This window comes from Hetaerina americana, unplaced genomic scaffold (assembly GCF_022747635.1).
Source record: "Hetaerina americana unplaced genomic scaffold, ioHetAmer1.1.p SCAF_11, whole genome shotgun sequence".
NCBI classification, from domain to species: domain Eukaryota; kingdom Metazoa; phylum Arthropoda; class Insecta; order Odonata; family Calopterygidae; genus Hetaerina; species Hetaerina americana.
The window spans coordinates 1,528,420-1,545,000 of record NW_027286181.1 but is presented as its reverse complement, the minus strand read 5'-3'; the positions used below and the strand labels follow the sequence as shown (position 1 = coordinate 1,545,000).

Genomic DNA, 16,581 nt, shown 5'->3' with positions numbered 1-16,581 from the left:
AGTTCCTATTCCGAAAAAGGTAAAGGCTACATCATGTGAGGACTACAGGACGATAAGATTGATATCCCACGCAGCTAAAGTTGTTCCCTGGATCATAATCAAAAGGATAGAGAGTAGGGCGAATGATTACTTAGGGGATGATCAGTTTGGGTTTAGGAAGGGCAGAGGTACGCGGGATGCCATTGCAGAAATGAGAGGAATATAGAACACAACCAGGAGGTATTTGCCTGTTTCGTAGATTTCGAAAAAGCGTTTGATAGAGTGAATTGGGAAAAACTAATGAGTATATTGCAGAAAATAGGAATAGATTGGAGGGAAAGGAGGCTAATCCGCAACCTGTACATGTCTCAGACTGCTCAGGTGAGGGTGGGAAACGGGGAGTCCTGATGGGCAGCGTTAGGAAGAGGTGTAAGGCAGGGTTGCCCATTATCACTGTTGCTGTTCAACCTGTATGCAGAGGAAATGATCAAAGAGGCATGGGAAGAACTGGAGGTAGGAATGAAAGTGGGCGCGGAATTCGTAAAACCAGTTAGGTTTGCTGATGACCAAGCTTTAGTTTGTCAGTCAGCCAAGGGGTTGCAAGCATTGCTTAGTGAATTGGAAATTCAGTGCGACAGGTATGGAATGAGAATCAATATTAATAAAACAAAGGTTATGCAGTTTTCTAGAAAGAAAAAGGCTAAGCTTAACGTTAAAGTAGGAGGGCAAACACTAGAGCAGGTAGAACAGTTTACGTATCTCGGTAGTGTTTTGGACCAACACGGTCAAACTAGTAAGGACTTAAGGAGAAGAATTGCGCTAGGCAAAGAGGCTTTCACAAGGAGGAGGGAGTTAATGACAGGGACGTTTAGTAAGGATATTAAGAAAAGACTCGTAAAAACTTTGATATGGAGCGTAGCTATGTACGGTGCGGAAATGTGGTCATTGAAGCAGGAGGATAGACGTAGACTGGAGTCTTTTGAAATGTGGGTGTGGAGAAGAATGGAGAAGGTGAAATGGACAGAGAAGAAAACAAATGAGGAAGTACTTGGTATGGTGGGCGAAGAGAGGGGTTTATTGGGAGAAATCCTATGGAGGCAGGAAAAGTGGATGAAGGGGGTGTTGACCGGCAGTGGGATGTTGAAGACTGTGATAGAGGGTAGAATGTTGGGCAAAAGAGGAAAGGGAAGGAACAGGATAGGGATGTTGGACGGGATGAAGGGAGGAAGAAAGTACTCAGAGCTAAAGAGGGACCTGATATAAATTAGGATGATGGATTTTGTGTTTGGTTAGGAGTAATAAAATGTTGGTTTGGTAGTTGTGTCCATCCAAAAACCTACCTTAACCGGTAGATTACCTATAAATAAATAAATAAATATATATATATATATATATATATATATATATATATATATATATATAGATGAATTTGTCGAAGTAACATGGAAGTGTTGAATAAAAAACTTGGACAGCAGCGAACAATAAAGGAACACATAAAAAGAACATTCACACGTTATTTCTTAATAATTTCGACGGAATTTAGCTCCGCCTTCCTCAGAAGAAACATTAGTACTCGAGTACTAATGGTACTGATATTTTTAAATGTTAATTATCACAAAAAACTTCTTATTATTTTTTTGATTTACTATAATTCTTTTAATTCAAAGATGCAAAGAGCTGGCAAGAGGCATTAAAACATGCAGTTAAAGCAGGATATGGGGAAATAAAACGGCGCACCATTTAAGTGTATCCGCCTAGTAGAAGTTACTGCAAAAGTTAATTTAATTAAATAATTAATACTATATTTCAAACTGAAATACGTGAAAGTTTAAACCCGTTAGCATTAGATTTATTTAAGTTAAGTCAGATTTAACTATTGTAATTATTCTAATTTCCGGCCACGGTGGCGGCGGGGTAACGTCCTCGTCTACCAACCCTAAGATCGTGGGTTCGATTCCCGCCTAGGTGAATTTCCCTCCATCCAGGGCTTGGTTGTATGTGATTGTCTTCAATATAATGTCTGTATTGTAGGGTTAGGTGGAAGAAGAGACTATTTCTCGCCCAATTAAGTCGACAAATAAATAAATAATTAGTTTAATTTTACAAATATATTTTCACTCTATGAAAAAAGTTCTCCACTTCTAAGAGAAAAAATGAGTCATCATAGAGGACTGAGAACAGTTACATATCCTTATACAAGGGAAGAACGTCAAGTTGGATTTGAAATCTTTTCGGTCAATTTTTTTTTACGCAATGATATAGACCAAAAATTATTTTGAATGGGATTAGTTTTCGCCTGACAATTTAACTTTCTCTATGCCAAGTTTTACGTTTTTTCTCTTAAAACAGACAAAAGTGGTTAAAAGTGAACAGGAAAATTAATTGACGAGTTATGCTAAGAGCTACTCCAAAAATTTACTCTTTAGGTTAAGGTAGAAACGCTTAAATAAAACTATTCCTGGAGTGACTTGGTTGAAAATCTTCATATTGAAATTGAAAAATAGCTAACTTGGTATTTCCACATAGAAAATTCTATGTGAAAAAGCCAAGTTAATTATTTTTAAATTTCAATAGGAACGCTTATTGAACGTTGGGCAAATGCAGAAGGTAAAGAAATTTAGAACACATTTTTTGGATTGTTGGGTGGGGTTCATGGGCAAAGGAGAAACAGGTAAGGAAACATAAACGGACGAACATGAGTGATATGTGAATTCCCACAAAAAGGTTGCGATATCTACGGGATTAAAAGCCTGGACCTTTTCCGAGCGATGGATTTAACAACTAATCCAAGGTAAATGTTATAGTGGGTTCAATTTCCTCCCAATGGTAGTGTCAGAAATGGCCTACCTTAATGCGTCATTTTATATTTTCTGAAGAAGGGCAGAATTTTCCTCAAAGGGCTGGTACCAGGATGTGGTTCACGCTTGGGAAACTAAATTATGCTCCGAAACTGACCCATTCTGTCAGTATTTACGTGCCTAGGCTCGAGTTCTCTATCCTAGACTTTCTCTCTCCGCAGGAGGTGCGGCAGGACTTTGATTGGGACCTGCCCACGCGGGGCCTGCTTCTGAGTTCCTTCTTCTACGGGTACATCTGCACGCAGCTGCTTGGTGGGTGGCTGGCCACGCGGACTGGTGGCGGCGCGCGACTCTTCTGCATCGGGATTGGGGTCACGGCCATCCTGACATTGGTGACCCCGCCGATCGCCAACGCCTCTCTCCCGGGCTTGTTTGTGATAAGAATAGTCGAGGGACTATTTGAGGTAAGGGCTCTCTCAATTTTTCTTGATCAATCCTTTGTTTTTTTTCTCATATCACCAGAGAAATCCTCGTATCACATCCCCAGAGTAATTAGACCTAAGATTGATTTGATAGTTGAGGGTAGAGCTCACCTTGTACTAAGCCCTACATACGCTGTAGAGTAGGTAAAATAAAAATCGCTAGAAGGCCTAAATGACATCACGATGAATGAATTTCGGAAACGTTTCGAACAATGGAAGCATCAATTGTTCCCGGCTAAACTTTCTGGAAATTTATGTTAATTAAATGAAGAATACAATGTATCTTTCCACTGTCCTTTGGACTGCAACTTGATTAATTTGTACCTGATGATGATGCTTGAGCATTGAAACTAGTTGTACATGAATAAAGGACAGTGGAAAGATACATTGTATTCTTCATTTAATTAATGGAAGCATCCTTTGGAGAAGTGCATTCTGGTCAATGGGGAATACTTTGAAGGTGAACAAAATTTAATGTAAATATATTGAGATCTAAAGAATCTATAACAACATCCCTGTTATTTTTGGGTCCCCCCTCGTACATATTGTGGTGTGTGTCATTCACGAATCAGGAATCCTTTCCCCGCATATCAGTTGTGGTTTCCCATGAAGATCAGGTAGTCGAAGGTCACAGCTTGGGTGAATCTGAGGACCTCTAGTCACAGAGGTTTCAATCTGAATCAAGCCCAAGCCTTTGGTTTCTAGCCCAGGGCTCTACCCCTGGGCTACTCTACCCTTACTCTCCACTATTCCTCATTTGGAAAAATATTGAGTTTTGTGAATTCTTTGATTTTAGGATCAACTCTCCACGTGATACCAGAAGATTGCAGTTTTAATTCCACCCTTGGATATGGAAACAGCCATCACTAAATTGGCACTGCTGGCTTATCAAATTAATTTATACTGCCTGTATTTATATGGAAATCATTGGTTTGTGAGCCACTCGAGAGGCATTTACATAATTATGCAAATGAAATTGTTGTAGCCAGTAGATAATAGATGCATATTTACCATAGTTACTATCCGTTTCATTTGTTTCATTGGGAATATAATTATTAGTAGTAGTCTTCCGGCTTAGGATAGGTTTTTGAGGTACTTAGACACTTTGCACTGTTGCATTCACAAACCGGATGGTCAGTGGGTAGAGAGGGCTTCCTTTGGTAAGCAAATTTCATGGACAACTGCCTTTAGTTTTCTTCTGCGTATACTTGGGAGTTCTGAATCACAGAAAACTTTGGTATCAAAGCGGTCTTCCATCTTCCTGTCATTGGGGGAAATGCTCTTAAATTTAGGACCCAACCTGTGACTTCAGCTATTCTCATCTGCATATAAATCTTACCCTGCAAACTGCCACAAGAGTATGTGGTAGAGGGTAAGTTTGGTGTCAAGAGTAGAAGTAAAAGGAAACATTTGCAAACTCTTTGGTGAAAAATCAATCACCTATGAGTTTCCTGCGCTGAGGCATCTTGTGTTTGCCCTCCATTGACTAATGTGGGATTAGTTGGAGTTCAAGTAATCTATGCCAAATGAAGAATTGAATTGAAGGGCCATACTAAGAAATTAAGGAGTATTAAGAATGTGCCCCTCTAAAATCTATCTTAAATGGTAAACTATACAAAAAATAAAACATCATGCATGAAAATTTGAACTGAGTTAAAAACATGTTACCTGCTTTGTATTAAAAATCACTTCAAAAAAATCAATGGGTTGTGCCCTTCCGCATGTCCATGTGGTGTACTAATGCAGGGCATATATATAAATATGCAGTAATTTCATTTTTTCAATGTAATTTCAAAATTAATAATGAAAAACATTTACAAGATTTCTGTTACAAAGCAGAGCCACAGCCATTATAACTCCAGCTTTCTCATTTCCAGGGAGTGACCTACCCTTCCATACATGCTGTCTGGAGCCACTGGGCTCCACCACTTGAGAGGAGTCGCTTAGCCACCATTGCCTTTTCTGGAAGTTTCGTGGGAACCGTGGTGTCAATGCCAGTATCATCCCTGCTTGCTGATACGCTCGGATGGGAATCAATATTTTACATCTTTGGTTTGTAATAATAGGGAAAACCGATGAACTGTACACTGATGTCACAAGAGAGACAGATGAAATTCATTGCAACTTCTTGAGGATGTTCATTTACCACCAAACGGGGTTTGATTGTGAAAACTTGTTCGTTCAAAATTTAAACTGCTACTAGTGGCTTGTCTGCGATAGCTGCAGGATTCCCTTTTTACGCAAGAAATCTTAGCGAAAGCAAATGAACATTCTTGCTCTTTAGATGCATACTTTTCTGAGTGTAGGAAAATTGAAGATAAGCTATCGAACAACCAATTTGGCTTTTGGAAGAACAGAGGAACCAGGGGAGCCATACTCTGCATGAGAATCATGATAGAGAAAACAATACATGTGAACAAGTAACTGTATGTGGCATTCGTGGGCTTAAGGAAAGCATTTGACGATGTAGAATGGAGGGACTGCCGGAAAAACTTGGAAAAGATTATCATGACAGAAGAATAATCTATCAGCTATACAAGAAGAAAGTAGCGACAATATAAATGAAAGATGGAAACCATATAGAGGCTAAAATTAACAAAGGAATTAGACAATGAGACAACCTATCACCTGCATTGTTCAACATGTACCTGGAGGAGACAACAAGAGAAGCACAAGCCATTGGATTAAATGAAATTAGGATCAATGGAGGAGAGATAAATATGCTATGCTTCGCCGATGATATTGAAATGATAGCAGAGAACCAGGAGGATCTTCAAAGGTCACTAAACGTATTGGATCAAGTTCTAGAAAGATACAACATGAACATAGACAAGACAAAGACTAAAATTCTAGTATGTGAAAGAGAGAAGCAGGATACAGTAATCACACTGAAAGGATAAAAATTAGAGCAAGTGGATTCCTTCACCTGTCACGGAAGTACCATCACATGGGGCGGAAGAAGTACTACAGACATCAAGCAAAGAATAGCTCAAGCTAAGAGAGCATTCACATTGAAAAGACAACTGCTGTTTTCAAACAAGGTAGAACTACAAATGAGGAAGCAATACAAGAAAACATTGGTATGGAGTGTGGCACTCAATGGATCAGAAGCTTGGACCATCGGAAAAGTAGACCAGAAAACACGAGAAACCTTCAAAACCTGGTGCTGGAGGAGGATGCTTAAGATCAAATGGATGGGTAAAATAAGAAATGAAGAAGTAAATATAAGAATAGATGAAGAACGGGCCTTATGGAACACCATATAGAAAAGAATAATGAGATGGATTGGCCATGCCCTGAGGCACAATGAATTCATGAGGAATATAATAGAAGGAAATGTCCCAAGAGGAAGGCCAAGGGATAAATACATGCAACAAATAAAGAAGAAAGTACCTTGCAAAATATACCAGGAAGTAAGCCTATTAGCATCAGATAGGGTAGAATAGAGGGCTGCAGTCAACCAATCTTAGGATTGAAAGACCAATGAATGATGCAACAATGAAAATTTTGGGGCTTAGGTAGATGAATGAAGCTGCCAGTTTCTGTCCTGATGTATTTTTTGAGAAGGAGCAAGGAAGAGACCGAGTTAAACCAAGTTTTAACAAGAAATCTGGCTGCAGGATTCTCTAATGCCTATTACTGAATCAGCCAAAGGGCAATATGATTTCAACTGAGCTGGGCTGAAAATACTTCCTGCATTTAGGATGGAGAGTGGGGTTGAGTTGAGATGGAAGGGAATGGCTTGGGACATTAAAAAGGATTTCTTATTAGAAGTATTAGGAAATCTGTAAGCCTTGATATCTTACTTTCAATTTATTACGGAGAATTTTATTCTTTAATTATCTATAGTATTCTGTTCTGGGGTTCTTCCCCTCATTCTGATTCAATTTTTAAAGCTCAAAAATGTTTAATACGATTAATATGCAATGCTCCCTACAATGCACCTTGTCTTTCCTTCTTCAAAAGGTTAAATATTCTGACTGTTCCATGTATTTACATTTATGTCGTATGCATTTTCGCTAAAAGTAATATATCCAATTATATGACAAATGACAACGTTCATTGTCACCAAACCAGAGCCTGCAGAGACCTGCATCAAACTTATTGCAGGACTTTAAATACATCCCTGGGGCCTAAATCAATGGGCCTCCTTGCACTGAACAGGCTCCCTTACGATTTTAAGTACGTAAAGGATCCAGTCCTGTTCAAAAAGAAATTAATATCATTTTTAAGGAAAGAACAGTTTTATTCTGTAATGGAATTCATGGAGAAAAAATAACCATACTGAATATGGAATATATTTTATGCAAAAAATTTATTATTGTGTCATGCTTTTCTGAATTTCATCATTGTTTAACATCTATATGTACATATGACGTGTCCTATACACTTATCTGATGTATCTATTACACTGTGTCAGTGTCTTCTGGGCAAATAAAGATTATTATTATTATTATTATTATCACCCAACACTTTGATGTACATACTGCGTTTAACAGAAATTCTAAAATCATAAAAAAATAAACTGCTAGAAGGACTGGCATAGTTTAGATTATTAATAATAAAGTTAGAAACTCAGTAGCTTAATTCTTGGCTTCAAATTTTATTGAAGGAACATTTATGAGATTAAATAGGAGGTACTAATAAATCAAGAAGAGATGAAGACATGGTACAAAAACGATTACATTAAATTTCCTAAATGCTGAGGGTTTGTCAACTAATGAAGTGTTGAGTTCGATTCAAAATCATAAAACAGGAAAGATGGTTTAGGAAATGGAATTTGGAAGCATCAACAAGAATACCAAGAAAGAAGTATCAGCAGGCTGTTGAGAAAAATATGGGTGAGAACAGGGTACAATAAAAGAAGAATGGGAAAATATCATAAAATGGATACTCTACGTCTCAAAAAAACTATAGCCACAAGAAATAGGAAAATGACAAAGAAACCATGGGTTTTGGATGATTAATATAGATGAAAGAAGGAAATGGAAGACTGTAAACACAGAGTCAGGTAGAAGGAAGTTAAATGGGTCAAATAATATACTAAGGCAGGTAACAAAAAGAACAAAGGAAGCATGATGAAATACCTAATGGGATGTAATGACCTGAAAAGTTTACAGAGGAAGGGTGAAATTGGATAAGCTTTACAGTAAGATGAAAGCACTGCCAGGGAGTAGGAAGGAAAAACTCATTAAAACAATCAAAGATTAGTGAGGAAAATCATCAATTTAGGCAGGAATGATTCAAGTGGGTTAGAAGGAATATATGGAGGAAGTACACATACAACAAAGACATTGGGTCAAAAAGCTTAGACATAGATAGAGAATATAATGGAGATGAGGATAGATTAGGTTCAAGCTTTTCATTTTACAAAAAGGGGGCATTGAGGGAATTAAAATGAAATATGGCTGAGAGGGTAGGCAACATTCCCACAGGACTACTTAAAAATTTAGGCAAACATCAGGGAAAGAGTTTTTACAGACTAATTCATGTACAATTATGTTAGAGGAATATGTGCAGAAGATTTTTTCAGATCATATTTACCCTATATGAGAGTGTGACTACAGAAAAATAAGTTTGATTTCCCACAAAGTGTCTTTCAGGATGATTACTTAAGGGATGATCAGTTTGGGTTCAGGATGGAAAGAGGCACGCATGATGTCTTGGCATAATGGGGTCATCTTTTATTGAAAAGGTAGGAACATAGAATACAATGAAGATGTGTTTGCCTGTTTTATAGATTTCTAAAAGGAGTTTCATAGAGCGAATTAGGAAAACACTAATGAGCATATGGCAGAAAATAGGAATAAATTGGAGGGTTAGGAGACCTACCCACAGCCTGTACATGTCTCAGGCTGCTCAAGTGCAAGTGGAGAATAGAGAGTCCAGATGGGCAGTGCTAGGGAGAGTAGTAAGACAGGGGTGTCTGCACGAGTCTCGCATTGTGAGGAAATGGTACAAGAGACAAGGAGATACCTGGAGGTAGGAATCCAAGTCTGAAGGGAATTCTTAAAATTAGTTAGGTTTGCTGATGACAAAGCTTTAGTTTGTCAGTCAGCCAAGTGGTTTCAACCATTGCTGAAATCATTGGAAAGTCAGTGCAACAGGTATGCAATGAGAGTAGATTCAAACAAAACAAAGATTATGCAGTTTTCCAGAAATAGAAAGCCTAAGTCAAATATTACAATAAGAGTTTGTGAGCCAAAGCAAGTAGAGGGACAAAATTTGCCTCTTTTGTCCTAAAATGGTCAAAGCAATAGGCATATAAGGAGAAGAATTGAATTAAGCAGAGGCTTTCACAAGGAGGAGAGCATTAATGACACTGATGTTGAGTATTAATATTGAGAAAAGGCTCATCGAATGGTCATTGAAACAAGATGATAGGCATGGGTTTTGGAGGCTTTCAAAATGTGGCTGTATAGAAGGATGGAAAAGGTGAAATTGAGGGCAAGGAAAACAAATAAGGATGTAGTCGGCTAATACAAGGCATGGGGGGAGTAGAGAGAAGAATTCAAGAAGAGCTGGAAAGATGGATGCAGAAAGTTTCGATTGGGAATGGGATGCTGAAAATTGTGATAGAGTGGAGAATGATAGGAAAATTAGAAAGAGGTATAAATAGGATAGGGATATTGAATGGAATGAAGGGAGGAAAGAACCATGTGCAATTGAAGAGGAGCTTAGTGTAGCATTTGATATCAGGTTGTGTTTGACAGTAGAGACCAGGTCATTGTCTTCTAACTGTTATATAGCTTGGTTCTATCGAAAATTCTTAATTGGTAAATATTAAAATAATACTTTTTATATTTAAAATATATATTATTGGCTAAGACTGACTGTAATCATAGGTCTTAACTTGGAGCTTATGAAAATAATGTATGTTGCGCAAAAATAGTACTTAGAGCAATCATCCATAGGTTTCATTCCCACTATTTGTCCAATAGAAGATAAAACAGTCCAGGTCCTTGATATCTTTCATTTATAATAAAGTAATGCTATTGTTGAGTTTCTCTCCTGTTTAATTCCCCTCCATAGCTAACAGCCAAAAGGCAATCTCGCGGTAAATACCAAAAGTGGGATAAAATATCTTGGATATCCCTCCTTTCAGCTGCTGTTCTCATGATCTAGTTCTTCTGGATCAGTTGTACAGCCTGGGTGAACAAAATAAAGTTTGAAGGGAAAATCCCAAAATAAATGGAGACCTACTGTTAATACCAGGTCTTCCTAATTCTTTATTTTTTCAGTATAGGGTCTCCTCTTTTCACCTCATTGTTTATAGAGCTGTTGATTTTTTTATTAGATATAAAAGAAAACCATTCATAAATTTAAAAAAATAACTTTACTGTTATTTCTAGGTGTTATTGCTTTGGCTTGGTGTCTTTTGTGGTGGATGATTGTCAAGGAGGAACCCCAACTTGATAAAAATATAACACAAGAAGAATTGGAATACATAAAGAATTCCCTGGGTCCTCAGTCTTCAGGCACAGTATGTACAACATGTTAGTTAGTTTGCCAGATGTGTGATGTTTTCAGTTAATATATCATTGCTTTAATATTTCAGAGGCCTCCATGGAAAAAAATCATTACTTCAATGCCAGTTTGGGCTATAGTAATTTCTCATTTTTGTGAAAATTGGGGCTTCTACACTCTTCTTACACAGCTTCCAACATTTGTAAAAGGTATAAATAATTACAACGATGTATCATCTATATATAATTGGTGAAGTTAATCCTATCATGTATTGTATGCACATATTAATGATGCTTACCATGGAAAATATAGATGCCTATAAACACCAAAAAGTGAATGCTAGGTACACATTCTCATAAACTTTTTGATTTGATCCCTTTTCACACAAAAAAAATTTGGGTCTGGCTTTAAGATAGTGTCTAGAGATAAAATTCTGGTGGGAAGGCTGGTTTTCCAATAAATGGGCATTGGAGCAGAAGGAAAGTGCCAGTGGTAAAATGTTATGAAGGGATAATGGAATTCCTTGGCAATACCTTTGCAAGTAGGTGAACATGGTGACCAAAATGTTGGGAATGAGGAGTGGTAAATTTTTTTAGAATATAAGCTCAAATGAGGATTGAGGTCTTGAGGTGATGATGAGCATTGAAAGGGTACCGATGTGGAATTTTGAAGTTTTAATAGCAGTACAATGGAAAATGTACCAATATAGAAATGAGGGTAGGAGAATGAAACTGATTTGGGAAAGCTGGATGGATAAAAATGATGGAGTAGGAAGAGCAGCAAAAGAATGGTAAGAATGGAAAAGCCATGGATAACAGGATACATGCTGTGGAGGTGGGGACTATTGTATCTAAATAAGATATATCTACTTCTATAGGCTCAAAGAAGGAGGTGTTAGTAGCAAAATGGACAATAACTAAGGCTAGATGACATAATGACAACATACATAAGAATGATAAAAGAATAAAATACTCTTCCCCCCCTAGAGCAGTCTGATACAGTTCTTCTGATCTCTTGTCATTTGTAGGAAAAATGACCCTTAAATCAATCTGTTCTACACTTAATCTCTCTAATTTTACTGAAACGACCTCTCCTATCATCAAATGGTTTGGCTGATAATAAATTTTCATTATCATCGCTAAAGATACATGCTTCCATATAATTCAAGTGTTTAATCTGTAATTTAACCTTTGCTTGATGAGTGAAATAATCTTGATCATTGTTCTGTTTATCATAGCAATGTTTTACAAATCTAGCTTCTCTGAGCTACGTGTAACCTAAATCTGCAATTGATTCAACTTCATGAGGATCTTATATGCTAGCAGTATATTCAAAATGAGGTTTCAGTAGCAAAAGATAGTATTGCTCTTTGAACACATCATGTTTTTTCAATGATTCATGATCCTAAACATGTATACATGATTTTATTTCAATAATCCATGTACCTTGTATATTTGATTTGGTATGAAACACATCATAATAAAAAAACCATAAACACAGTAATCAACCTGAAGGTTGGTTTGGTAGGTTATGATCGAGTTCACTCAGTACTAAGCCCGATGGAGTCTGAAATTCACACATCAGGGCAGGGGGGCCAGTTCCTTCCCCTGTACCGGTTATGGTTTCCCAGGAAGATCTAATTCCAGGAAAATAACATAGCTTGAGTGGAGCTAAGTGTGCCCAGAGAGGCTTGCCCGGGAATTAAACCCAGGTCCTCCAGTCAGTAGTCCAACGCTCTACCCCCTGGACAACCCCGACCCACAAACACATTTTAAATAAATTTTTTTGGGAAAAATTGTTTCACTTAATGAGCGTTTTGCATTATGAGTACTATTATATGACAAATGATGCCCATTAAGCTGGGTTCCACTGTATTTCTGATGCAGTAGGCATTCAGGAGAGAAATACTCCTATTTTAAAAAGTCATTGCAACAAACTTTTTAAAGTGTACTTTTAATTGTCATGTGTTGCATTAATGTTGCATTGCATTAAGTTCATCTGCTAAAGCTACTTTTACAGAAAAATTACAGATATTGTAAATTCTTTTGTCATCAGAAAATAAGAATATCTTCTTATTAACCAGAGCTAATGCTTTTAACAATTAGAATGAATAAAAGAGATCTGAAAGCTCTTCCCTGGAGAACATGTGGAGTGACTTCTACCATATTAGAGCTAATGAAAGTATCAAAGAGTCATTGAATAGGCTCAATAAGTCTTTAAGATTGTTTAGAATATTTTTATCTATGTCATAGATTTCTAGCCTAGCAAATAGTTTGCTATGCGATACTTACTGGCATTTCCCAAATAGTTTGTATTTTGTATAACACCCTAGCTGGTCTTGCCCATTTTTCACAGAGATTATTCTGTGCATACATTTTTATTATTTCCTGTTTTTTCAAAAACTGAGAAACTCCCAGCACCATCCAATGGGAGATGGGCCATGCTTCCTCCTGGAGCAAACTATATATTTGAAAAGAAATAACTAGGGGCAAACTTCAACTGGAAACATTAAGGAATGAGCTGGCTAACAATGAGTGCATAACTGAGGTTTCAATGGGCCATTATGATGAAGAGACAAAGATCTATTACACATAGAAACCATCATTGTCGACATGGTGATGGCCAAAAGTGTTGATTGGGTATCCAGGCCCCCCTCAATATGAAACAGTGTGAAGATTAGACAAAGACAAAAAAGGACTAGGGCATTTTTTTAAATTACTTAATATTCAAAGTATTTTTTACACCAAAGAAATGCTTTCTTGTACAAAAGGGCAAACATTTAATGTAGAGGTCATTATTTACAGTTTCTACTTGGTGCTGATTTTTCTATGATTATATTTTGGCTTTTAATGTTAATCTTTTCTCTAGCATTAATCTTAATACTGTCTTTGAAGTTGGACAACAACAAAATAATGTTTTAGCAGAGATGGATTATGAGCCCTAAAGTTAGAACAGTCATATTTTACACATATTTGAAACACTGAAAAAAATATTCAGCATATATGTATAAAATATGACATTTCACAAGATTATAAGTGAATGCTTGTCTATTTTATATTCAAGACAGTGTAGGGTTTCATGGCATATTTGGGTTTCTCCATAATAATTCCAATGGATTATTATGGGTAGGCTTTTTTTCATCCTTATGGGAGTGATTGGGATGATCTTATATGTACATACATATATAAAAAACAGTTTTTCACCATTAGATGAACATAAAGTTCTAATTAGTAACATTCATAAACAAAGGTGTCAAAAACCTAATTATGGGACATAAAATTATATTGTTACCATCAAAAGATAATTTGGCTCAGGACAGTCATATGACCTTAACTAAGATTTCATAGTAAGGCAGCATACCTATATATTTTCTCACTACCCTTAAAAAGGTGACATATTCAAATTTTTACTTTGAGCTTCCAATACCTACATGTTCTATCCCCAAATAAGTAAAAATCTGTTCCATTGAAGTGTTGAGTCATTTGTTTGAGCTACCCTATCATTGAGCTATCATCATTGAGCTACCCTATCATAAAATAGGTCCATAAATATGTGAAATGCTCTATATTTCATATTGCTGTCACATCTAAGATTCATACGATAGGTTGGCATACCTAAAGTCGATTTTTAGAATAAGTACATGTATATGAACATAGATGCCTTCAGTAAATAAGTTATTTAACAATTTAGGTATTCATAGCATAAATATGTATGTCAATATTAATTTTTAACTTTTGATTTTTGCATATAGCTTTATGATGTAATTGTAATATTAGTTTTTTTTTAAAGAAATGATACTGCTACTTAATGAATTCAAATTCATTTCAGACACGCTGGGTTTTGACCTTGGAAAAGCTGGATTTCTATCAGCATTACCATATCTTGCAATGGCCATTATTTTGCAAATATCTGGTCACTTAGCTGATTACATGCGCTCACAACATGTTTCTGCTGGAGGAACTCGTGAATCAGCTATATTCAGTACTACTGGTGTTAGAAAGGTTTTCAATTGCACTGCATTTCTCTGTCAGACTATATTTATGCTGCTTGCTGCTCACATTCCTTCTGCGGCAGGAGCAGTCACGTGTCTTACTCTGGCTGTGGGCCTTGGTGGTTTTGCCTGGTCAGGATTCAGGTGTGCATACAAACACATTTCTTGGAAAACTGAGTGGTTAATCTTCCTGGGGCATGTGTTTGATAGTTCATTGATATGGTTTGACATTATATGCTTTTAGTGTCAACCATCTGGACATAGCCCCTCAGTATGCCAGTGTTTTGATGGGCTTTGGAAATACCTTTGCCACTCTGCCAGGAATTATAAGCCCAGCCCTCACTGGTTACATTGTCCGAAATAAGGTATGTTTTAAATAATACATTTTTTTTCTTTGTTTGGGAGATTAATTCACATTAGCTTACAGAGTTGAAGATCGAATACATTTTCAAATTCACGTAAAACATATTTGCAGGAGGCATCCCAGTGGAAAAATGTATTTTACATTGCCGGAGGCCTGTACCTGATAGGATCAGTATTTTATGGAGTATTTGCATCTGGTGTCCTTCAACCGTGGGCAAAGGAAGAAGAACCAGCAGATAAAAAAAATATGGGCAATAATGGCCGGAGGGACACTCCTGCTGAACATTTTTGCTTTTCAAATCAAGTCGTCGTTGATGAAAGATTATAATGGCACAGGCTTTTTGCCCATGGCTACTGTTAAATACATCAGAAGTTACAGGTGTGAAAGAATGTTTAAAATCTATTTATTTGTTAAATATAAATTGCCATTTAAACCAGTACCTGTATTGTCAATGATATGGAAATATGATTCCTAACTTTTATTGAATGTGCATTGCGCTAAGTGGGAACGCATCTTCCCATGAGAGCATTTTTGATTGACTGGTCATATACACAAGAATTTTAACTGCATTGTCATACACTGAGATTATTTATTTTTTCATCAGATAACCAATTTATGAAATTCTTTGAAACATATAGAAGGCGGATGCTGAAAACAAATTTTTAACAAGTTATGTTATAAATTTTTAATATATGTATGTATTTAATTAAATTCTAAATTTTTTTACCCTTCTGCATGAATCATTTCCTAGATTCCTCCATGGTGAATTAATCTTTTTTGAATTGATCTTTACTCACCTCTTTTATGCTGTATAAAAGCCAGCTCTTTAGTGCATACTCTTTTTAAATGTTTGTTGAAATTAATTTTTGAGTAGAATAAATAATGTGTACTCTTTTGTATTTCCTGTTTAATTCAAAATGCTGATCTTCTAAGCAGTAACAATCACTCAGTTTAATGTAATAAAATAAAAATATTTGAGGTTTACTATGATAACTCTACCATTGAGTGTACAGCGCTGCTTGAGAGGATCATATAATACGTTGCCAAAATTTTTAGGCTAAACTATCTTCCTTAACTAGAGACAAATTAGCTTCAAGAAATAAGCAGCATTTGAGAGAGTAATGCTAATACTGTTGAGTATTTTTCCTTTCTTCACTTACTAGCACTGATTTGGCTGAAATATGAAAGCAGTTAATGAAGATTATATATTTTTTGTTGATTTACATGGTTCCTTGACATTAGCCAATAATAGTGTTCTAGGTTCTTATTATAAATGCCAATTAATTTCATTTTGGACACAAGGTAGTAAAATACAGGGAAGCCTGTAGTGTTTGTGGAGAAAGAATGAGAATACATATTATAATTGCAACATTGGATTTGATGCACAATGTACCTAACAACTTAAACTATATCAATACATGTCCCAGTGATATGGTTTGCATAAGAAGTACAGAAAAAATTAATTTTTATCATCTCCCAGAATTCTTTCTGAATAACCTT

The 16,581-nt window shown here is 36.4% G+C and overlaps 1 protein-coding gene across 1 annotated transcript in view; it reads left to right on the top strand.

The window, feature by feature from the left end:
- The window catches only part of LOC139700768 (sialin-like), a 70,412-nt gene extending 54,434 nt beyond the window's left edge, over positions 1–15,978 (top strand). The window contains exons 3-9 of the mRNA XM_071599191.1: positions 2,999–3,241; positions 5,137–5,311; positions 10,612–10,742; positions 10,818–10,935; positions 14,555–14,861; positions 14,962–15,082; positions 15,193–15,978. Coding sequence (XP_071455292.1) covers positions 2,999–3,241; positions 5,137–5,311; positions 10,612–10,742; positions 10,818–10,935; positions 14,555–14,861; positions 14,962–15,082; positions 15,193–15,408 — 1,311 coding nt within the window. The 3' untranslated portion in view covers positions 15,409–15,978. The remainder of the gene's footprint in view (positions 1–2,998; positions 3,242–5,136; positions 5,312–10,611; positions 10,743–10,817; positions 10,936–14,554; positions 14,862–14,961; positions 15,083–15,192) is intronic.
- Positions 15,979–16,581: the final 603 nt, after the last annotated feature.